Consider the following 24,991-nt stretch of genomic DNA (forward strand, 5'->3'; position numbering starts at 1 on the left):
ATGTTCCTAGGAAAGGTAGCACTGAGTCAGAATCACATATCTTGGCAGGTGTTAATCACACTCTCACTTTATTTAAACCACTCAAGGAATCATCCTCATGTTCCATACATGTTCAATTATTTCCACCTAACCCGGAGGCTGGCAAACTTTTTCTGTAAAGGGCCAGGCAGTAAATCTTTTAGGCTTTATGGGCCACACAGTCTCTGCCACAACTACTCAACTCCACAGTGCAGCACAAGAACAGCCACAGGCAACACATAAACTGGTATGGCCCTGTTCCAGTACAATGTTATTTATGGACACATTTGAATTTCATAGAATTTTCAGGTATCATGAAATGTTACCCTTCTTTCAATTTTTTACAACCATTTAAAAATGTAAGGGCCAGTCTTAGCTCACAGGCTGAACAGAAGCAGGTAGGGAGTTAGATTTGACCCATGGGCTATAGTCTGCTGACCCCTCTTCTATCCTTCAATGCTTTCTTTGAACTTTGATGCTTTATACTATTTTCTCGTCTTTTGATATGTTCTATTTCCTATAAAAATAGATTATTTCAACATACCCATAATTTTCCCTCTATTTTAGGTTTTCTCAAATCTCACAATATTTGATTTTGTTATAAATTTTATGTAAACGTAAGTTTTTGAGATATAAAATATTGCAAAGCTTACTTTTTCATGGATATAAGCCAATCCATCCAGAATCTCTCGGAAAAGCCTCCAGAGCCTGACGGTGTCTCGATATAGTCCCTGGTCAATTGTGTCACGTAAAGTGCTCTTTTCACAGTACTCCATCTATGGACAAGAACAAACCAGGCAGGATTTGATGATATAGAGTTTCAATTAAGGAGGACAATGGCAATTAATGTAATCCCCCATTTTAAAATGTGTACCATGGATTTTAAATACTTATGGAAAAGGCTTATTTTTTTTAATTAAAAAAAGAAACAAACAGTATTAAAAAAAATTGGGAAGAAATATGCATAATCTTAGCACTCCAACAAAATCATTTTTATTTTTTATATTATTGTTCATTAAAAAAATAAGACTTTAAAATCCTTGTCACATATAATATGAAAACACTTAGAATTAAGTAAAAGTGTATTTTTTGTTTTACAAGATTGTTTCCAAACCCAAATTTCCAAGAAGGGCTAATTAATAATCCAATGATGTCATTAGCCTTTCTCATTTGCATGTTAAATTAATGACAATGACCTTCAAGTCTAGAGCAAAACATTGTAAATATCAAAACATTTAAGAAAGGGCTCTATCAAACATTTAAGAAAGGGCTCTATTTCATCCTTCTTAAGTGTATTAATCTATCAGAAAACAATGCAATATCATTTAAACCTTAGAGCAACATGCAGCATTTGATTTATGAAACTAGCCTATATTTCAAACCAGTGCCACAGTTGACATTTCTCATGAAGAAGGACTTTGTTGTTTTCAAAGAGAGGAACATGTCATTTCAAATGAGAGGAATATCCTCTCATGCTCAGAATAACATCTACAAACTTTGACTCATCCTCCAGGCCTCCCACACCAAGATCCTACCACACCTCACATACCTCTGCTAGGTATTTCTGTCTCACTGTAACTGTTTACAGCATAATGGCATGTAGTAGATAATCAACAGTTAGCAGTTTGGGGGACGAATGCTTTATCATGTGTGTAAGTGGTTTATGTTTAGGGAAAACCTAAAACCCGCTGTAACCCCAGGAGAGCAACCACCTAACTAGACTCTTTTGAAACGTTACACTTGTCTGAGGGCTCCTTCTTGGGCATAGTACTGTATCTCACATTTAAAGATCTGCCTCCTTGCAGATGTGACTGAAAACACTAATAATGACTCACGGTCCTGTTCACTTGGGCCAGAGGCAAGTTTTCCGCTTTGGTTTGTGGCTGTCCCTCTGCTGGCTGAGCTCACCACTGTCCAGAATGCGCTCCTCGGAAGTGTGAGCAGGACAAAGCCTATAAGCTTCCCTTTAGCAATGCCCCACTGGAACTGGTTCTCCTGTCCCTCAGGGGTTCCAGGACAAGCCACTTTCCTAAAACCAGGTGGGTGTTTCTTCTGTACACACGAGGATGTATGTGCCTCGTACCTTGCTTGTCCAGATTTAACTTGTTAGACAAAGTAGAGTTTCTGTACATGCACAGTCTAGCGCTTATGGAACTCAGGTGGATTCTAATTACTTCACACATGTTATTTTGTTTATTCTTCACAAGCCATTGAGGTAACTGCTACTGTTTAATTTATAGGTGGGGAACCTGGGACACAGAATGCTGAAGAACCGTGCCTGAGCTCACAAAGCTGTGACCGGTGGATCCAGGATGTAAACTTACACAGCCTAAGTTAAGTCCAGAGCTGGAACCACTGCCCTGTGCCATCTCCTGCTACGGTACAGGAGAGCATGGGTTCAAGGCAGGGGGAAAGGGCCTCCATGCTATAATCCTCTCTGGCCAATTAATCTTTGGCAGTGCGATGAGCCCTCTTTGCTCGCTCTCTTGCTCTCATCTCCCAAAACCTACCCACCAGCATACTACTGGGAGTTGCCGTGTCACTGAGCTGCATGCCAGGGCCTCACCTGGATGTAGAGGTAGTGCACAGCCTCAGTGGTTGCCGGTGGCTCACTTTCATGGCAACTGTTCTTTCCATTGCAATCTTCATCCTAACCCAAGAGGAACACACGAGAGCTCAAAATGAGGCTGAAGTGAAACAAGATCACCACCACCAAGTCTTTTGTTCCTGCCCCTACCACATAGATAGCTATCCTGCTGCCTTAGAGGGAAGGTGAGTGAGCAGAACAACAACTACTGTCCTTTAGATGCTTACAGCATTTAAAAGGCAATTTTGCCAATACCAGAATCTAATGCACAGTTTACAGGTCTGTTACTGTACAGAACAATCATGGGGACAATAGGAAACAGGTGGGTATTAAAGGTAATCCACAGAAAGGCTCTAAGTCAATTCCTTCTCACCACTTGCTATCTTTCTATGGATAAGAAGGGTAGAATGTACACGGGCTAATATTTTAAGACTTCAGTTTTATTGGAATGCCTACCTTTGATGGTAGGCTTACTTTGGAAACAGAAGATGAGAAATCCATCTTTAGCTAAAACAATTTAAATGTGATCACATTACCAGACGGCACACTGCCCTCGGCTACAGCACTGAAGAACCACCACCCAGCTGACGCTTAGGGTGACCGATCCTCTACACTACTTTTCCACATGGTTAGTCTGCCAGTCCCCTACAGCTGTTCTTCTAACTCATGTCCCTTAAAAGAAAATCCTTTCTTCTTCTAATAGACATATTTAAATACTCCCTCCTACCCCCAAGTATGGGAAAGCATTAGGTAGCATTTGACTGTTTCTGATTTGCATTTTTTGTGTTGAAACATTTTTTTCAACATTTTATCTTTATTGAAGGAAAAAAACTGCTCTGGAAACAATCAAATTCTACTTTTTTTTTTTTTTGGCCACACTGCGTAGCTTGTGGGATCTTAGTTCCCCGATCAGGGATTGAACCCGGGCCGTCCGTAGTGAAACCTCGGAGTCCTAACCACTGGACAGCCAGGGAATTCCCTCAATTCTACTCTTGAATCATTTATTTATTCTGGGGATTATCTGTACAAGATTGTTAATCTCTTAGAGGCTTCTACCCATCAATTAGAATGCCCATGGGATATCTCCCTTAATTGAGAAAAACCAGAATTGTAAATTTGGTGCCCCCATAATGATTATATGCATAACTAATGCTAAAACCAAAGCAGTTAGACTACTTGTGCCATTATTCCTTAAACTTCCTCAGGGATTTTAATAGAAAAGGGAAGTACTTTTAAAAAATGCTGGGACTTCCCTGGCAATCCAATGGTTAAGACTCCGTGTTTCCACTGCAGGGGGCACAGATTCGATCCCTGGTTGGGGAACTAAGATCCTGCATACTGCTCGGCGCAGCCAAAAAAAAAAGTGCTGGCTAAAGCATTCAAACCTCATTCAAACCAATTTAACTGCTTATCTAAGACAGTCTATGTGTAGACTTTTTTTTTTTTTTTTTTTTTGCGGTACGCGGGCCTCTCACTGTTGTGGCCTCTCCCGCTGCGGAGCACAGGCTCCGGACGCGCCAGGCCCAGTGGCCACGGCTCATGGGCCCAGCCGCTCCGCGGCACGTGGGATCCTCCCGGACCGGGGCACGAACCCACGTCCCCCGCATCTGCAGGCGGACTCTCAACCACTGCGTCACCAGGGAAGCCCTAGACTTCTTTTTATCTGCTATGAATGCACCCTGCTTGTAATTATATTTTTATGCCTGGTAGTAAAGTCACTGCATCCAATCCCCAGCTGCAGAAGGTTTCTCTAGCAATAACTGATAGCCCTGGAAATCACAAAGCTTCACACCGACTCCAAGCCATCAGCACTGAGGGGCTCTGCTGGCCTGGATGCAGGAATATACAGAATTGAGTGGGGTCCAAGGCTTAGAGCAGCGTTTCTCAAATCTTTCAGACCATGTTGTATTTTATATTACACCTAATACATATAAGAGACAAGTTCTACGAACAGAGTTTACCTTTACTAGTGTGACACATTTTGGTATTCTTTACTCTTCTCTACAGCATTAAAAATAAAATGAAAAAAATAAATTAAAAAAATAAAAATAAAATAAAATGAAGCTGGTTGTAACCCTTGAAACTGATTTCATAACCCATTACAGGATCATAACCCACAGTGTTAAAACACTGTTCCAGAGGGTGGTTTATGAGAGTAAGTCATCAAGATTAATTGATGTGAGAGAGACCTACATAACTCCACAATTAGGCTGTTTAGTTACTCAATTAATTTGCATTCAACCCTCATCCCCAACCACATAATGTTTCCTAAAATCCTCTAGGAAGTGGTTTTCACTAAAAGCAAAATAAAACAAAAAAAAACCCAGTATGTCAATTTATTCTTCTCTTTTTATTATGTGGATAAATTAAGACCTATAAGTAACCCTATGAGTAGCTTATTTTAAAAAATCATGTTTTAAAATCGACAGTTTCTATATCTGCATATCAGATTAAGGCTTTACTATTTTACCTGAGGTTTATAACATCAAACATTTGCTTATGTACCCATCCCATGAAGAATAAAAAGGTGTAACTTCTATTTATGTATTTACCTGATTCTGACTTTTACTGTTCTCATCTTCATTGTCAAAGATGATATCACTGTCAGAATCTGAAGCAGGTCTTAAAAAGAGAAATGGAGAAAGACTAAAGAAACCAAATTCCCTGTTACAATTCAATAGCTCAGAGTTATGATAAACTGTATCCAAATGGAGACAATGAAATAAAACATGAATGTAAATGACCAGGGTGGATTCTGAGATGCGTTACACTTTATTAACATCTTTTTAACTAAGTAATTAATTTATTTAAAGCTGTGTTGGGTCTTCGTTTCTGTGCGAGGGCTTTCTCTAGTTGTGGCAAGCGGGGGCCACTCTGCATCGCGGTGCGCGGGCCTCTCACTACTGTGGCCTCTCTTGTTGCGGAGCACAGGCTCCAGACGCGCAGGCTCAGTAATTGTGGCTCACGGGCCCAGCCGCTCCGTGGCATGTGGGATCTTCCTGGACCAGGGCTCGAACCCGTGTCCCCTGCCTTGGCAGGCAGATTCTCAACCACTGCGCCACCAGGGAAGCCCTGAGATGCGTTAAACTTTAAACTTTATTTTAGGATCATAATTACTGGTTTGGTAACCCTTTTTAGAACTGCAGTAGGTCCTATGTCAAGACTCCAAATTAGTTCCTTTATGCTCCACAGAGTCGGAAGCCTTTATCTAAAAAGAATGCTCTTTTAAAAATCCTATTAAATGTATTAAGAGGAGGGACTGGAAGAAGTTTCTATTTTTCCTTCCTCCAGGGCTTGGATTTTGGAGATCTCTTGAAGATATTAGAGGGGAAAAACCCTTGGACTGAATTTGGTTACTCTCTGAAACTGAGTTGCATATACATGTATTTCATCATGGTCCACAGGACTGGATTTCTAACCAAGTCCCTCCCCTTCCCCGGCCTGGGCTTGGCGGGGATGAGCCAGCAGCGCCCGGGAACTCTTACAGGAAGGACTGTGAGAAGACGCCGTCGTGCTCCTCGTCGTCATCCTCGTCGCTGCTGGAGTCCGGGCCGGCGGCGGGGAAGCGGGCGCTGCCCGAGCGCTCAGCCGATGTGCTCCACTCCACCGAGCTGCTGAGGATGGGCGGCGGCGCGGCCGCCTCCACGCTGCCCGGGCCGTCCGTGTCGCTGTCGCCGATGGGCAGTCGGGGCAAGGCTCGCCCGTCCAGGGCCTGGGGCCCCGCGTCTGGGGGTGGCGTCGCGGGGCCCGCCGGCCGCTCGTGCCTCTCGATCCAGGCGTTGTAGTAGCGCACGATGTTCTCGTGGTGCAGGCGCGACAGCAGCGTCACCTCGCCCTTGATCCTGCGGAAGTGCCTGCTGGCCGGGTTGATGGGGATGCGCTTCACCGCGTAGCAGCAGCCGTCCAGCTTGTTCTGCACCTGCCGCACGAAGGAGAAAGGAGAGGGGTCCGGCAGGTCAGCCACTCCAAACCCTGTACCGACTGGCATCCCTACCGTGTCAGCCCATCCCCTCCCAAGGAGAACCCCGAGTTCTGAGTCAGAGCCCACAGCTACAGTCGAGGACCACGTGTCTGAAGTTCTTAAGCTGAAGAAAGTCGTGACTGCCAAAAACAGAAAACATTTCACCCCAAGCTAAATGTATAGAGCCTGCTAAGAGACTCTGGGGAAAACATAACCTCCATTTTAATGATTCATTTTATTGACAATTATATCCCTGCTTTCCCAATATCACATCTGCTATCTAAATTTCCAAGTAAACCTTGTTGCTTTTTTAACCTTGTTTTTAAAAAATTATTTTCCAAACTCAGTGTAAATTTTTAGAAGGTGATTTTAGTTTCTCTCCACTTGTTTTTTTAAACTTAAAGTCACCAAACACAAACTAAGCAACAGTTTTAACAGATCTGCATGCAAATTCTAATTCTCAACTTATAAAGAACTTGAGCAAATGACTTAATTTCCTTGAAACTCGATTTTTTAATCTATAAAATGGCATTTATGCCACTTCCCTTACCTCAAAGGCGACGGTGAGGATTAAATGAAATGATGTGAGTAAAGCACCTGTATCAAGGTGTCACAGAGAAAGGTGTTCAGTAAATAAAGTAATTGGCATTAACACAATTACTGCCCATCGATTTTATTACTAAGATTGAAGATGTACAACTGATGTTATGTAAGGAAACTAGAACAATACAGTTAAGAATAAAAGAAAAACACAAGAAAAATACAAGAAAATGTTTCAAAGGCCAAATCTCCGTATTTTACATAGAGGCATCCTTATCCCGGGCAGTTTTGCTATGCAATTGGGTCGACTGAAGTATTTTTTATAAAATTTTGTTTTCTGAACCTTCCAGTTCCAACCATGCAGGGCAACTGAAGTGATGGAAACTAACAACTCGCCCATCGCAGAGGGAGAAACTAGTTGGTTACAAAAGAGAGCATCATTCTCTTATTTGGCTCATAGGCTTCTATGCCAAAAACTACTTTTAGGAATGAGAAAGGAATACTATAAAAGTGAGCTTCAGATTATCTTTTTGGGGGTACAGTAATAGTGGTACAAAGTACATTTTGAGTAAAACAGCATTCGGTCTGAATGCTGGCTGAAATGTCTTAGTGATGTATGTGACCTCAGGCAAATGACATAACTTCTCTCAGCAGCGGTTCCCTCATCTGCAAAATGGGATAATACCTATTTCATAAGAATGTCATGAGATTAAAAGACAAGGTTCACGAGCCACCTGGCACAGAGCCGCAAATAGGAAATGTGCTCCAAAAAAATGACAGCCGTGTGTTCTTTTACTGCCACGTTAATAGAGTGGAGGACTGTAGGGAAGTTTTGGCACTGTCTTTCAACCTCATATCTCAGTACATATCACATATGCTATTGTAACCAAGCAGGACCCTATGGGGCCTTCCCAGGACAAATCGCCCACCATGTCCTCTGCCTGTGTCTTGTTTGTAGAAAAGCTTTATTCTCCCAGGCCTCCCGAGTCACAAAAGGCTGCTCAATAATGACTGAAAGAATGTGAACATGTAGTGACAAAAAAATAGCAGTTGGGCCAGGAGAATTGGTAACAATTTAAAAAGTGAATCAGCCATATAACAGTCACAGAATCTTTAGTTCTTTCCTGAAGGACATAGATAACATGTCTGATGCACGTCCCTGAGTTGTTTTACAGATACTAAAACTAAAACCTCTACCAGATAGAAGAATCTAACTGCATGATGAGCATGAGCATGTAGCCCCCAGACTAGCTGGAACCGGTCTGGTTCCAGTTAACATCTTAACTGATGATGTTAAGCCCCGTGACACCACCCTCTTACCTCACCATCACCCAATCAAAGAATGGTACACGAGCTGATCATGCACCCTGCAACTCTCTCCCTCACCTTGCCTTTAAAAATGCTTCCCTGGAATCCACTGGGGAGTTTGGGTCTCTTGGTTATTAGCTGCCCGTACTCCTTGCTTGGTGCCTGCAATAAATGCTGCAAAATCCTCTATCAAGTCCTAGTGTCAGTAAGTTGGCTTTACTGTGAGTGGGTGAGCTGACCCAATTTTGGTTTGGTAACACTATGTGTCACTGACTGGGGTGTGGGGCTTGCTACACTAGAACTCCTAGGAATTCATTTATTAAAATGCAAAGGTGCATTAACAGTAATGGGTCCAATTGCTAATGAAATTCCAGATCTCTGAGGAGATGGCCCTACCTTAACCTGAAAATAGAGATGGGGTGTGAGGACTGTTGGGTCCTCACAGGGAGAAACCACAGGAAAAACATGGGGGATTAAGTTACTAAGATGTTTTTGTTATATGAGCTTACTAATCAGTTTTAAGTACTTGAAAGGAAATGAAGTTTGATCATGTTTGGAATTCAAGAATCTAAAATTAAAGTTAAAGGAGTTGATCAAAATTATAAAGGGATAATATAAACTTCAATCATCCACTCCTTTTAAAGATAACTATGATTACCTGATCAGGACATCTGTCTGCCCAAAGTAGACCTATTTAATCACCTAAACGTAATAGCTATACTTTCAAGAAGAAAGTTGAAAATTTCCCATGATATTATGACTTTCTTTTGGAAAACCTGCTTAAGTTTGTCTTTCTGTAGAAAAACTAATGTAATTCTTTTTTCAATGTAAAAGGCCTTCCACAGTGATACAGGTAATGCTTCCTAATAATACTCTCAGAATCCGAAACAGACTCATGCCCTATGGATGGTGCGCTACTTTCCTTTTTTGTTTTTGTTTTGTTTTGTTTTGTTTTTGCGGTATGTGGGCCTCTCACTGTTTTGGCCTCTCCTGTTGCGGAGCACAGGCTCCGGACGCACAGGCTCAGCAGCCATGGCTCACGGGCCCAGCCGCTCCATGGCATGTGGGATCCTCCCGGACCAGAGCACGAACCCATGTCCCCTGCATTGGCATGCGGACTCTCAACCACTGCGCCACCAGGGAAGCCTGTGCGCTACTTTCTTATGGGTAAGATGACATATCTCATATGGATTTGATAACAGTAATCTGGGACTCTTAAATTCAAACAAAATACTTAAATTACACAAAAAGAGTTGAAAACTCTCTTAAGGGGCAGACGATAATAAAAGTTGCCCAAATAGCCTGGAATAAGTAAGGGAAGACCTAACAGAAGCACACCTTAATAATGCATCACGGAGCAGCTTCAAGATGGTGTGGAATCACCTTCCTCCACACAAATACATCAGAAATACATCTACATGTGGAACAACTCCTACAGAACACCTACTAAACGCTGGCAGAAGAACTCAGACCTCCCAAAAGGCAAGAAACTCTCCACGTACCTGGGCAGGACAAAAGAAAAAAGAAAAAACAGAGACAAAAAATAGAGACGGGACCTGCACCAGTGGGAGGGAGCTGTGAAGGAGGAAAGGTTTCCACACACTAGGAAGCCCCTTTGCGGGCAGAGACTGCGAGTGGCGGAGGGGGGAGCTTCGGTGCCACGGAGGAGAGCGCAGCAACAGCGCTGCGGAGGGCAAAGCGGAAAGATTGCCGCACAGAGGATGGGAACCGACCAGCACTTACCAGCCAGAGAGGCTTGTCTGCTCACCGGCTGGGGCGGGTGGGGGCTGGCAGCTGAGGCTAGGGTTTCGGTGGGATCCCCGGGAGAGGACTGGGGTTGGCTGCGTGAACACAGCCTGCAGGGGGTTAGTGCACCACGGCTAGGAGGGAGGGAGTCCGGGGAAAAGTCTGGAGCTGCCGAAGAGGCAAGAGACATTTTCTTGCCTCTTTGTTTCCTGGTGCGCGAGGAGAGGGGATTAAGAGCGCTGCTTAAAGGAGCTCCAGAGACGGGCGCGAGCCACGGCTAACAGCGCGGACCCCAGAGACGGGAAAGAGACGCTAAGGCTGCTGCTGCAGCCACGAAGAACCCTGCGTGCGAGCACCGGTCACTATCCACACTTCCTCTCCCGGGAGCCTGCGCAGCCCGGCATGGCCAGGGTCCCGTGATCCACGGACAACTTCCCCAGGAGAACACACGGTACACCTCAGGCTGCTGCAATGTCATACTGGCCTCTTGCCCCGCACTCTGTAACCCTCCCTCCCCTCCGGCCTGAGTGAGCCAGAGCCCCCAGTCAGCTGCTTCTTTAACCCTGTCCTGTCTGAGCGAAGAACAGACGCCCTCAGGCAACCTACAAGCAGAGGCGGGTCCAAATCCAAAGCTGAACCCCGGGAGATGTGTGAACAAAGAAGAGAAAGGGAAATCTCTCCCAGCAGCCTCGGGAGCAGCGGATTAAATCTCCACAATCAAACTGATTTACCCTGCATCTCTGGAATACCTGAATAGACAATGAATCATTCCAAATTGAGGAGGTGGATTTTGGGAGCAACGATATAAATATATATTTTTTCCCTTTTTCTCTTTTTGTGAGTGTGTATGTGTATGCTTCTGTGTGTGATTTTGTCTGTATAGCTTTGCTTTTACCATTTGTCCTAGGGTTCGGTCTTTTTTTTTTTTTTTTTTTTTAGTATACCTTTTAGTGCTTGTTATCATTGGTGGATTTGCTTTGTGCTTTGGTTGCTCTCTTCTTTCCTCTTTTTTTCTTTTATTACTTAAAAAACATTTTTTAAAATAATTTTTATTTTAATAACTTTTATATTTTATTTTATTTTATCTTCTTTCTTTCTTTTTTTTCTTCCTTTTATTCTGAGCCGTGTGGATGACAGGCTCTTGGTGCTCCAGCCAGGCGTCAGGGCTGTGCCTCTGAGGTGGGAGAGCCAACTTCAGGACATTGGTCCACAAGAGACCACCGAGCTCCAAACAGTGAAAATCTCCCAGAGATCTCCATCTCAACGCCAAGACCGACCTCCACTCAACGACCAGCAAGCTACAGTGATGGACACCCTATGCCAAACAACTAGCAAGACAGGAACACAACCCCACCCATTAGCAGAGGGGCTGCCTAAAATCACAGTAAGGCCACAGACACCCCAAAACACACCAACAGACGTGGACCTGCCCACCAGAAAGACAAGATCCAGCCTCATCCACCAGAACACAGGCACTAGTCCCCTCCACCAGGAAGCCTACACAACCCACTGAACCAACCTTAGCCACTGGGGGCAGACACCAAAAACAACAGGAACTACGAACCTGCAGCCTGCGAAAAGGAGACCCCAAACACAGTAAGCTAAGCAAAATGAGAAGACAGAGAAACACACAGCAGATGAAGGAGGAAGGTAAAAACCCACCAGACCTAACAAATGAAGAGGAAATAGGCAGTCTACCTGAAAAAGAATTCAGAATAATGATAGTAAAGATGATCCAAAATCTTGGAAATAGAATAGAGAAAATACAAGAAACAGTTAACAAGGACCTAGAAGAACTAAAGATGAAACAAACAACGATGAACAACACAATAAATGAAATGAAAAATACTCAAGATGGGATCAATAGCAGAATAACTGAGGCAGAAGAACAGATAAGTGACCTGGAAGATAAAATAGTGGAAATAACTACTGCAGAGCAGAATAAAGAAAAAAGAATGAAAAGAATTGAGGACAGTCTCAGAGACCTCTGGGACAACATTAAACACACCAACATTCGAATTATAGGGGTCCCAGAAGAAGAAGACAAAAAGAAAGGGACTGAGAAAATATTTGAAGAGATTATAGTTGAAAACTTCACTAATATAGGAAAGGAAACAGTTAAGTCCAGGAAATACAGAGAGTCCCATACAGGATAAATCCAAGGAGAAACACACCAAGACACATATTAATCAAACTATCAAAAATTAAATACAAAGAAAAAATATTAAAAGCAGCAAGGGAAAAACAACAAATAACATATAAGGGAATCCACATAAGGTTAACAGCTGATCTTTCAGCATAAACTCTGCAAGCCAGAGGGGAATGGCAGGACATATTTAAAGTGATGAAGGGGAAAAACCTACAACCAAGATTACCCAGCAAGGATCTCATTCAGATTTGACAGAGAAATTAAAACCTTTACAGACAAACAAAAGCTGAGAGAGTTTAGCACCACCAAACCAGCTTTACAACAAATGCTAAAGGAACTTCTCTAGGTAGGAAACACAAGAGAAGGAAAGGACCTACAATAACAAACCCAAAACAATTAAGAAAATGGTAATAGGAAGATACATATTGATATTTACCTTAAATGTAAATGGATTAAATGCTCCAACCAAAAGAGAAAGATTGGCTGAATGGATACAAAAACAAGATCCATATATATGCTGTCTACAAGAGACCCACTTCAGACCTAGGGACACATACAGACTGAAGGTGAAGGGATGGAAAAAGATATTCCATGCAAATGGAAATCAAAAGAAAGCTGGAGTAGCAATTCTCATATCAGACAAAACAGACTTTAAAACAAAGACTATTAAAAGAGACAAAGAAGGACACTACATAATGATCAAGGTATCAATCCAATAAGAAGATATAACAATTGTAAATATTTATGTACCCAATATAGGAGCACCTCAATACATAAGGCAAATACTAACAGCCATAAAAGGGGAAATCGACAGTAACACAATCATAGTAGGGGACTTTAACACCCCACTTTCACCAATGGACAGATCATCCAAAACGAAAATAAATAAGGAAACACAAGCTTTAAATGATACATTAAACAAGGTGGAGTTAATTGATATTTATAGGACATTCCATCCAAAAACAACAGAATACACTTTCTTCTCAAGCGCTCATGGAACATTCTCCACGACAGATCATATCTTGGGTCACAAGTCAAGCCTTGGTAAATTTAAGAAAATTGAAATCCTATCAAGTATCTTTTCTGACCACAATGCTATGAGACTAGATATCAATTACAGGAAAAAATCTGTAACAAATAGAAACACATGGAGGCTAAATAACACACTATTTAATAACCAAGAGCTCACTGAAGAAATCAAAAAATACCTAGAAACAAATGACAATGAAAACACGACGACCCAAAACCTATGGGATGCAGCAAAAGCAGTTCTAAGAGGGAAGTTTACAGCAATACAATCCTACCTTAAGAAACAAGAAACACCTCAAATAAACCACCTAACCTTACACCTAAAGCAATTAGAGAAAAAAGAAGAAAAAAACCCCAAAGTTAGCAGAAGGAAAGAAATCATAAAGATCAGATCAGAAATAAATGAAAAAGAAATGAAGGAAACGATAGCAAAGATCAATAAAACTAAAAGCTGCTTTTTGAGAAGATAAACAAAATTGATAAGGCATTAGCCAGACTCATCAAGAAAAAAAGGGGGAAGACTCAAATCAATAGAATTACAAATGAAAAAGGAGAAGTAACAACTGACACTGCAGAAATACAAAGGATCATGAGAGATTACTACAAGCAGCTATATGCCAATAATATGGACAACCTGGAAGAAATGGACAAATTCTTAGAAATGCACAACCTTCCGAGACTGAACCAGGAAGAAATAGAAAATATGAACAGACCAATCACAAGCACTGAAATTGAAACTGTGATTCAAAATCTTCCAACAAACAAAAGCCTAGGACCAGATGGCTTCAAAGGCGAATTCTATCAAACATTTAGAGAAGAGCTAACAGCTATCCTTCTCAAACTCTTCCAAAATACAGCAGAGGGAGGAACACTCCCAAACTCATTCTACGAGGCCACCATCACCCTGATACCAAAACCAGACAAAGATGTCACAAAGAAAGAAAACTACAGGACAATATCACTGATGAACATAGATGCAAAAATCCTCAACAAAATACTAGCAAACAGAATCCAACAACACATTAAAAGGATCATACACCATGGTCAGGTTGGGTTTATCCCAGGAATGTAAGGATTCATCAGTATACGCAAATCAATCAATGGGCTACACTGTATTAACAAATGGAAGGAGAAAAACCATATGATCATCTCAGTAGATGCAGAGAAAGCTTTTGACAAAATTCAGCACCCATTTACGATAAAAACCCTCTATAAAGTAGGCATAGAGGGAACTTATCTCAACATAATAAAGGCTATATATGACAAACCCACAGCCAACATCATTCTCAATGGTGAAAAACTGAAACCATTTCCACTAGGATCAGGAAAAAGACAAGGTTGCCCACTGTCACCACTATTATTCAACATAGTTTTGGAAGTTTTAGCCACAGCAGTCAGAGAAGAAAAAGAAATAAAAGGAATCCAAATCAGAAAAGAAGAAGTAAAGCTGTCACTGTTTGCAGATGACATGATACTATACATAGAGAATCCTAAAGATGCTACCAGAAATCTACTAGAGCTAATCCATGAATTTGGTAAAGTTGCAGGATACAAACTTAATGCACAGAAATCTCTTGCATTCCTATAAACTAATGATGAAAAATCTGAAAGAGAAATTAAGAAAACATTCCCATTTACGATTGCAACGAAAAGAATAAAATATCTAGGAATAAACCTACTTAAGGAGACAAAAGACCTGGATGCAGAAAATTATAAGAGACTGATGAAAGAAATTAAAGATGATACAAATAGATGGAGAGATATGCCATGTTCTTGGATTGGAAGAATCAACATTGTGAAAATGACTATACTACCCAAAGCAATCTACAGATTCAGTGCAATCCCTATCAAACTACCAATGGCATTTTCCACAAAACTAGAACAAAAAATTTCACAATTTGTATGGAAACACAAAGGACTCCAAATAGCCAAAGTAATCTTGAGAAAGAAAAACAGAGCTGGAGGAATCAGGCTCCCAGACTTCAGACTATACTACAAAGCTATAGTAATCAAGACAGTATGGTACTGGCACAAAAACAGAAATATAGATCAACGGAACAGGATAGAAAGCCCAGAGATAAACCCACGCACATATGGTCACCTTATCTTTGATAAAGGAGGCAAGAATATACAGTAGAGAAAAGACAGCCTCTTCAATAAGTGGTGCTGGGAAAACTGGACAGCTACATGTAAAAGAATGAAATTAGAATACTCCCTAACACCATACACAAAAATAAACTCAAAATGGATTAAAAACCTAAATGTAAGGCCAGACACTATCAAACTCTTAGAGGAAAACATAGGCAGAACACTCTATGACATAAATCACAGCAAGATCCTTTTTGACCCATCTCCTAGATAAATGGAAATAAAAACAAAAATTAACAAATGGGACCTCATGAAACTTAATAGCTTTTGCACAACAAAGGAAACCATGAACAAGACAAAAAGACAACCCTCAGAATGGGAGAAAATATTTGCAAATGAAGCAACTGACAAAGGATTAATCTCCAAAATTTACAAGCAGCTCATGCAGCTCAATATCAAAAAAACAAACAACCCAATCCAAAAATGGGCTGAAGACCTAAATAGACATTTCTCCAAAGAAGATATACAGACTGCCAACAAACACATGAAAGAATGCTCAACATCATTAATCATTAGAAAAATGCAAACCAAAACTACAATGAGATATCATCTCACACCAGTCAGAATGGCTATCATGAAAAAATCTACACACAGTAAATGCTGGAGAGGGTGTGGGGAAAAGGGAAGAACCCTCTTGCACTGTTGGTGGGAATGTAAAGTGATACAGCCACTATGGAGAACAGTATGGAGGTTCCTTAAAAACTAAAAATAGAACTACCATACGACCCAGCAATCCCACTACTGGGCATATACCCTGAGAAAACCATAATTCAAACAGAGTCATTTACCACAATGTTCATTGCAGCTCTATTTACAATAGCCAGGGCATGGAAGCAACCTAAGTGTCCATCAACAGATGAATGGATAAAAAAGATGTGGCACATTTATAGAATGGAATATTACTCAGCCATAAAAAGAAACGAAACTGAGTTATTTGTAGTGAGGTGGATGGACCTATAGTCTGTCATACAGAGTGAAGTAAGTCAGAAAGAGAAAAGCAAATACTGTATGCTAACACATACATATGGAATCTAAAAAACAAAAAAAAATGGTCATGAAGAACCTAGGGGCAAGACGGGAATAAAGACGCAGACCTACTAGAGAATGGACTTGAGGATACGGGGACGGGGAAGGGTAAGATGGGACAAAGTGAGAGAGGGGCATGGACATATATACACTACCAAATGTAAAATAGCTAGCTAGGGGGAAGCAGCTGCATAGCACAGGGAGATCAGCTCGCTGCTTTGTGACCACCTAGAGGGGTGGGATAGAGAGGGTGGGAGGGAGGGAGATGCAAGAGGGAAGAGATATGGGGATATATGTATATGTATAACTGATTCACTCTGTTATAAAGCAGAAACTAACACACCATTGTAAAGCAGTTATACTCCAATAAAGATGTTAAAAATTTTTTTTTAAAAATCCTTACAAAGAAACAAACAACAACAAAATAACACATCACTAGTTTTCCAGCTCAGTAATAGCTCGATAATAAAAGCCATCAAGACCATCTGGGGCCATTTCTCAGTTTGAATTCCATCTCTTTTCTAACCCTGTAACCCTCTTAGCTACAGCAATTGTAAAAGCAAATGGGAGAAAAAGAGACCAATTTTCTTTCTAAACCAAAGCACACAAAAAGGTTCTTCATGCAGAGGTCTTAATTCAACCTGAAGTGCAGTTATAATCATGTGGTTTTCACGTTAACGCACTACATCAAGCAAGGGAAGAGGAATGATGTGTTCTTAATGTGTCTAGTGTAACTTTAAATAAAGCCTTTAACTCCACGAAGGGGAAGATGATTATTGTTTCAAAGGGTCATATTCACTTCCCTCCCTACTCTCAAAACAGAAGTCCTTAAGTATGCAGAAATGGAACAGGGAAAGAGCTTTACAAGGGACTGGCGACAACTATGTATCGCACCTTGATGACAGCTCCAAAAGCTCCTTTGCCAAGAAGCTGTAATTCTTCAAACTCAATGAAGTAGCGGGAAAATTGTCTCTGTGTCTCACTGAAGAACGCAGCACTGGGTAGCTGGTTGCTGGGAATAACAGTCTCCACGTAATCTTGTCCTCCAGAATCTGAGATAAAACAAAAGGTAAGAGGCAACTGAGGCTTTAAAAATAGAGGAAGAGCTGCAACATCCAACGACAATGCAAGCACGGGAGGAAAGGGCCCCAACCAAGGAGTTTTAAAAAGTACCTCTTACCTGGCAGACTCTTTAATACTTTCCTCACCCTGTCCTCCTTAAAGTAGGTAGAAATATACAGTTAGCCCAAGTTTATAGGTAGGGGTAACTGAGAGTAAAGAAATGACTGAACGACAGAGCCAGAAGCCAAACCCAGGTCTCTTGATCATCCCAGTCTCTGCTGAGGCTCCTGCATCTGCTACTTGAGTAACAGCAGCGAAATCTAGTTTCAAGGCAGTAATAAGGGTGACATGATGAGAAGGGTTACCCCACACTAAGAGGCTCCACCACCAGACACTCCATCAGAAGAGGCAGGAAAAACCAGGATGGCAAAACACTTCCACGTATACAGGACACACTGAATGAATGGATTTATGTATAGCTCAGCATAAAACAGATAAAATAAATGATCCATGCAGTCCTTTCCCGTCTTAAGTTTACGTATACCTTCAAAATAATTTATGTTAAATAGGCTATCAGAAAAGAACGGTAACAGACTCACCTTCGGGACTTTGTTCCAGTAAAGGTATTTTTGGCTGAGGATTTATAAAGCTGTGTTTTAACAACTGCTGAGGACTCCATCTTTCCTTGTCATCTAAGCAGACACACCTCAGTGAGAGGAAAAAAGAATCTCAGTGATGCACAAAATAAATGCTAAACTAATTAATCCAAGGCTTTTAACTATGGGTTTATTTTTAAAAGATACACATTAGAGAATTCATGTTACTATGGGCCAAAATGTGCTCATAAGTGAATTTAATAAACCTTCTTGCAGGATTTACATGCTGAGCACCAGGCTGCATATAAGTGGAGGAATTAATAAAAAAAGTACAGTCTCTAGAGGCAAGAAGACTGATGCTCACAGAACAATATTTTTAAAAGTCTAGGATAAGACAGCACAAGTAGGTCATGAATTTTCACTCCCACTAACAGCTTAATGAATTGCCATGCTAAGCTAAGCGTTTCTGGGGAACAGTCATAAATAAAAGTTCCCAAAGGAAAAGCAAATCAGATAGCTGATGCAGGGCTGGGGCCCATTATGATAAACTTTAGATGAAGCCTGCTCATCACAGTTTGAAGTATGTTGGGAACAATTAAGAACAACCTTTTAAAAGCCCCACATTTTATCACCTAGTTTCTTTTAATTATCATTCCTTGAGCCTACTAACTTTCTGTTTAATGTTCTAACAAACAGTTTGTTTAATGAATGAAAACAAGCCATACCTTTAACCCAGTGTTTTTCAAAGTGGGGTCCCCGAACAGCAGCATCAGTATCATCTGGGAATTTGTTAGAAATACAAATTCTCCACCCCAGTCCTAGTAAATCAGCAACTCTGGGGGTTTTTGCAGTAATCTGTGCTTTAACAAGCTCTCCAGGTGGTTTCAATACACAGGAAAGTCTGAGAATCACTGTTCTAACTAATCTAATAAGCTAGTTGGCTTTCATAACAATGACCCAAGTAGCACCTGACCGTAATTATAAAAAGGTATTTAAAACAATCAACCATCACTGTGAATTATGGACTTAAATCTACACCTATACATTGGTGACAGCAAGTATCATAAAGGGTAACATTTAATTTTTTCATGTCACAACGCTAAAAAGTAAAGCACTCCTAATTTCATACTTTGAGAGTGCAAGAAAAGACTGCAATAAAAGCACTTGTACAAGATACTGTATTTTCCCCTAAATTTAAAATTAATATTTATTTATTTTCACATCTTTATTGGAGTATAATTGCTTTACAATGGTGTGTTAGTTTCTGCTTTATAACAAAGTGAGGGAGGAGCTTCAAGATGGAGGAAGAGTAGGACGCGGAGATCACCTTCCTCCCCAGAGATACATCAGAAATACATCTACACGTGTAACAACTCCTATAGAACACCTACTGAACGCTGGCAGAAGACCTCAGACCTCCCAAAAGGCAAGAAACTCCCCACGTACCTGGGTAGGGCAAAAGAAAAAACAGAGACAAAAGAATAGGGACGGGACCTGCACCTCTGGGAAGGAGCTGTTAAGGAGGAAAAGTTTTCACACACTAGGAAGCTCCTTCACTGGCAGAGACGGGGGTGTGGCAGGGGGGAAGCCTCGGAGCCATGGAAGAGAGCGCAGCAACAGGGGTGCGGAGGGCAAAGTGGAGAGATTCCCACACAGAGGATCGGTGCCAACCAGCACTCACCAGCCCAAGAGGCTTGTCTGCTCACCCGCCGGGGCGGGCGGGGCTGGGAGCTGAGGCTCGGGCTTTGGTCGGATCACTGGGAGAGGACTGGGGTTGGCGGCGTGAACACAGCCTGAATGGGGCTAGTGCGCCACGGCTAGACGGGAGGGAGTCCGGGAAAGAGTCTGGATCTGCCGAAGAGGGAAGAGACTTTTTCTTGCCTCTTTGTTTCCTGGTGCGCGAGGAGAGGAGATTAAGAGCGCTGCTTAAAGGAGCTCCAGAGACGGGTGCGAGCCACGGCTAACAGCGCGGACCCCAGAGACGGGCATGAGACGCTAAGGCTGCTGCTGCCGCCACCAAGAAGCCTGTGAGCGAGCACAGGTCACTATCCACACCCCTCTTCCGGGGAGACTGTGCAGCCCGCCACGGCCAGGGTCCCGGGATCCAGGGATAACTTCCCCGGGAGAACGCATGCCGGCCTCTGCCGAAGGCTCGCCCAGCACTCCGTGCCCCTCCCTCCCCTCCGGCCTGAGTGAGCCAGAGCCCCCGAAGCAGCTGCTCCTTTAACCCCGTCCTGTCTGAGCGAAGCACAGACGCCCTCAGGCGACCTACACTTAGAGGCGAGAGCAAATCCAAACCTGAACCCCAGGAGCTGTTCGAACAAAGAAGAGAAAGGGAAATCTCTCCCAGCAGCCTTGGGAGCTGCGGATTAAATCTCCACAGTCAACCTGATATACCTGCATCTGTGGAATACCTGAATAGACAACGAATCATCCCAAATTGAGGAGGTGGACTTTGGGAGCAAAGATATATTATTTTTTCCCCTTTTTCTCTTTTTGTGAGTGTGTATGTGTATGCTTCTGTGTGTGATTTTGTCTGTATAGCTTTGCTTTCACCATTTGTCCTAGGGGTCCGTCCGTTTTTTCTTTACCTTTTAAATTTTTTTTATTTTTTATTTTAATAACTTTATTTTATTTTACTCTATTTTATTTTATTTTATCCTCTTTCTTTCTATTTTTTCTCTCTTTTATTCTGAGCTGTGTGGATGAAAGGCTCTTGGCGCTCCAGCCAGGAGTCAGTGCTGTGCCTCTGAGGTGGGAGAGCCAACTTCAGGACACTAGTCCACAAGAGACCTCCCAGCTCCACGTAATATCAAACGGCGAAAATCTCCTAGAGATCTCCACCTCAACACCAAGACCCAGCTTCACTCAACGACCAGCAAGCTACAGTGCTGGACATCCTATGCCAAACAACTAGCAAGACAGGAACACAGTCCCATCCATTAGCAGACAGGCTGCCTAAAATCATAATAAAGCCACAGACACCCCAAAACACACCAACAGACGTGGACCTGCCCACCAGAAAGACAAGATCCAGCCTCATCCACCAGAACACAGGCACTAGTCCCCTTCACCAGGAAGCCTACACAACCCACTGAACCAACCTTAGCCACTGGGGACAGACACCAAAAACAACGGGAACTATGAACCTGCAGCCTGCGAAAAGGAGACCCCAAACACTGTAAGTTGAGCAAAATGAGAAGACAGAGAAACACACAGCAGATGAAGGAGGAAGGTAAAAACCCACCAGACCTAATAAATGAAGAGGAAATAGGCAGTCTACCTGAAAAAGAATTCAGAGTAATGATAGTAAAGATGATCCAAAATCTTGGAAATAGAATAGACAATATACAAGAAACATTTAACAAGGGCCTAGAAGAACTAAAGAGCAAACAAAGTGAATCAGTTATACATATACATATATCCCCATATCTCCTCCCTCTTGCACCTCCCTCCCACCCTCCTTAGCCCACCCGCTAGGTGGTCACAAAGCACCGAGCTGATCTCCCTGTGCTATGTGGCTGCTTCCCACTAGCTATCTATTTTACATCTGGTAGTGTATATATGTTCATGCCACTCTCTCACTTCGCCCCAGCTTACCCTTCCACCTCCCCATGTCCTCAAGTCCATTCTCTACATCTGCGTCTTTATTCCTGTCCTGCCCCTAGGTTCTTCATAACCATTTTTTTAAATTAATTTTTTATTACATCAGTAACACATGAATACTTTCTCCTTCCAAATATTAAAACACTACTGGTAAGGATAAAGTCTTGGACAAACGTCCAAGCAAAAGATAAAGTTTTAATTTGTGGATACTGATTTTTTTAAAATGACATCATCCTGTACATATTATTCTTCAACTTGCTTTTTTCATTTGACCACAGACAAGGCTCTGCACCCAATTCTACTGAGGGGAGGGGCTGTTTCTCCACACCAACAGGCAATTCCCCAACACCAGTTGGGTGTCGTATGTTCAACACAATTGTGACACTAACTACCTGGAGAGAGCATCAGATCACACAGGTTAAGGGCTCAGTCTTATGAGACTGCCCTCCCCATCCCCACTTGGGACACCAATAGCAAGCCCAGCCTGTGACCGGATTCCAACGACCTTCTCCCTGGGTTCAATTAATTTGCTAGAGCAGCTCATAGAACTCAGAAACATTTTACTCACTAGGTTAGCAGCTTAACGTAAAGGGCTATAACTCAGAAACAGCCAGACGGAAGAGATGCACAGGGGTATGTGGGAAGAGCCTTGGAGCTTCCTTGCCCTCTCCGGGCCGCCACCTACCCAACACCTCTGTGTGTTCACCAACCCGGAAGCTCTCTGAACCCTGTCCTTTTTGGCTTTTAATGGAGGCTTCACTACCAAAGGCATGATTGATTAACTCACTGGCCACTGGTGATCATTCAACCTTCAGCCCCTCCCCTCTCCACAGAGGATGGGGGTGGGACTGACAGTTCCAAACCCCTTAATCACGTGGTTCATTCTCCTGGCAACCAGCCCGATCCTTAGGTACTTTCCAAATCCACCTCATTAATATAACAAGAGGCAACTCTGCTGTTATCCCCATTTTTCAGAGGAGGAAACTCAGGGTAGGGAGTTTAAGTCACTTGCCAGAAGGGATAAAGGTGGGATATGAGCCCAGCTGTCTGGCTCTGAGTCTGGGCTCTTTTCCATCACAGAGACTGATGTGAAACAAAACCTTTCTCCAAAGGATGTTCACCAATAAGTAAAAATATAACTACAAATGAAATGCTGCTATACTTGTCTGGGAATGATTTTTTTTTTCCTTTGTTAACTGGGGCTGGACAGCAAAGGTAGTAAAACAATACTGTACAGCTGCTTCTAAACCAAGCACAGTCTATCAAACCACTCTATGAAGAAAGAAATATACTAATCAATCTAAAGGGAACCATATTATTAACAGAATAAGAAATAGTGCTGATTTCAAGTTCAAAACTGACAGAGTGGGCTTCCCTGGTGGCGCAGTGGTTAAGAATCCGCCTGCCAATGCAGGGGACACAGGTTCGATCCCTGGTCCGGGAAGATCCCACATGCTGCGGAACAACTAAGCCCATGTGGCACAACTACTAAGCCTGCGCTCTAGAGCCCGTGCGCCACAACTACTGAGCCCACGTGCCACAACTACTGAAGCCCGTGTACCTAGAGCCTGTGCTCTGCAACAAGAGAAGCCACCGCAGTGAGAAGTCTGTGCACCGCAATGAAGAGTAGCCCCCGCTCGCCGCAACCAGAGAAAAGCCCGTGCGCAGCAATGAAGACCCAACGCAGCCAAAAATAAATAAATAAAATAAAATAATAAAATAAATAAATTAAAAAAAACCCCTGATAGCACAGAGTTTTTCTTTAAGAGGAAAACTAGGAAAGTTTTACCTACTGAGTCCTTCCTTTTACTGTTAAATGTGAAAAGATAGGTTCTACTTAAAGTTTGCAGTGTTGTATGTGAAAATACATAATGCTATTGCTAACCTCTACTAAGTTATTCTTGACCAATGAGGAAGGGCAGAAAGCTAAAGGTGACATTTTGAAGAATGAAATCAGGAATTCCCTGGCAGTCCATTGGTTAGGACTCCACACTTCTACTGCTGAGGGCCCGGGTTCAATCCCTGGTTGGAGAACTAAGATCCCACAAGCCAGGAGTCCCCAACCCCTGGTACCCGTCTGTGGCCTGTTAGGAACTGGGCCACACAGCAGGAGGTGAACAGAGGGCGAGTGAGCGAAGCTTCAACTTCATTTACAGCCGCTCGCTACTGCTCACATTAATGCCCCTTAAGCTGTTTTCTAAATGGGAGGCCTTGTCTTTGACCCCTTAGGAACCAGCAGCAAAGGTGGACAGAGAGGTATTCCATTTGGAATACCTGGGGCATTTCTCCTCCTAGCAATCCCTATTGACTTCCTAGGGTATAACAGGCAGTCCCCAAAAAGTAGTTTGAAAACCTATTATTAAGAGCCCAAGTGAATTTAGAAGAATGTAGGAGTTATGGGAATGATAAATATAAGTGAGAAAACAGAACATGTGTGGGTGGGAAAGGATTGGGAGAACAAAGAATTAACTCTAATACTGTTCACTTTTCAGCTTATACACATGACTTAGACGTTTAGCACATTCAAGCACAACCAAAAGTATAGGAGTAAAGTGCAATTAGAGAGAAATCTCAATGATACTCACTTCTTTAGAAAATCTTGAAAGTCAGCTGGTAAGTCACTAGGGATGGTCACAGGGTACTCTTCACACTCTTGTCCTTGGCTGAGGGAAAGCAGCAGAAGGCCAAGACGCCAAACATCCCCTTTCTTCCCCGTTTTATAAGGTAGGGCACTGTCACTAAAACGAACCCGGGTTTGCTCAAACACGTCCTCCTTGCAAATGTCTGCTAGGCGCTTAGAAATGCTGTAGTCTGTAATCTTGATGGTGCCCTCTGCATCCACTAAGACATTCGATGCACTCAGAACCTTGTGCACCACGGAATTGCTGTGCAAATAATCAAGGCCTGACAAGAGCTGAGTCGCGTACCTGCGAAGCTGATGCCCAGGGATAGGGCCCGAGTGGCTTAGGTGGGCCGAGAGGGAGACCCCATTAGTGTGCTCCACTAAAATGTCCACCACAATGGAATCGTCTTGCTCTTTGAGATTCATTGCAAAGTAGCGTACTATGTTTGGATGGCTCAATTTTACCAGTGAGTTGAATTCCGTTTCTGCCCCTTGAATCTGGTATGGAAAAAACCAGTAAGGTGATAACTGGGTTGGTAGGCATTAACTAGTGTTTCACTTTAAAAGTGAAATATTTAATAGAAAATGCACT

General features: G+C 42.5%; 1 protein-coding gene across 3 annotated transcripts in view; it reads right to left on the minus strand.

Moving 5' to 3' along the window:
• EIF2AK4 (eukaryotic translation initiation factor 2 alpha kinase 4) overlaps positions 1–24,991 on the minus strand; it is a 114,254-nt gene that overhangs the window by 48,951 nt on the left and 40,312 nt on the right. For all 3 annotated transcript variants that reach the window (XM_029237372.1, XM_029237373.1, XM_029237374.1), the window contains 7 exons: positions 24,362–24,897; positions 18,174–18,280; positions 17,407–17,564; positions 6,091–6,524; positions 5,158–5,227; positions 2,585–2,668; positions 672–794 (listed from right to left, as the gene is read on the minus strand). In XM_029237372.1, coding sequence (XP_029093205.1) covers positions 672–794; positions 2,585–2,668; positions 5,158–5,227; positions 6,091–6,524; positions 17,407–17,564; positions 18,174–18,280; positions 24,362–24,897 — 1,512 coding nt within the window. The remainder of the gene's footprint in view (positions 1–671; positions 795–2,584; positions 2,669–5,157; positions 5,228–6,090; positions 6,525–17,406; positions 17,565–18,173; positions 18,281–24,361; positions 24,898–24,991) is intronic.

This window comes from Monodon monoceros, unplaced genomic scaffold (genome assembly GCF_005190385.1).
Source record: "Monodon monoceros isolate NGI ecotype Baffin Bay Population unplaced genomic scaffold, NGI_Narwhal_1 Super_Scaffold_21, whole genome shotgun sequence".
Taxonomy (NCBI): Eukaryota; Metazoa; Chordata; class Mammalia; order Artiodactyla; family Monodontidae; genus Monodon; species Monodon monoceros.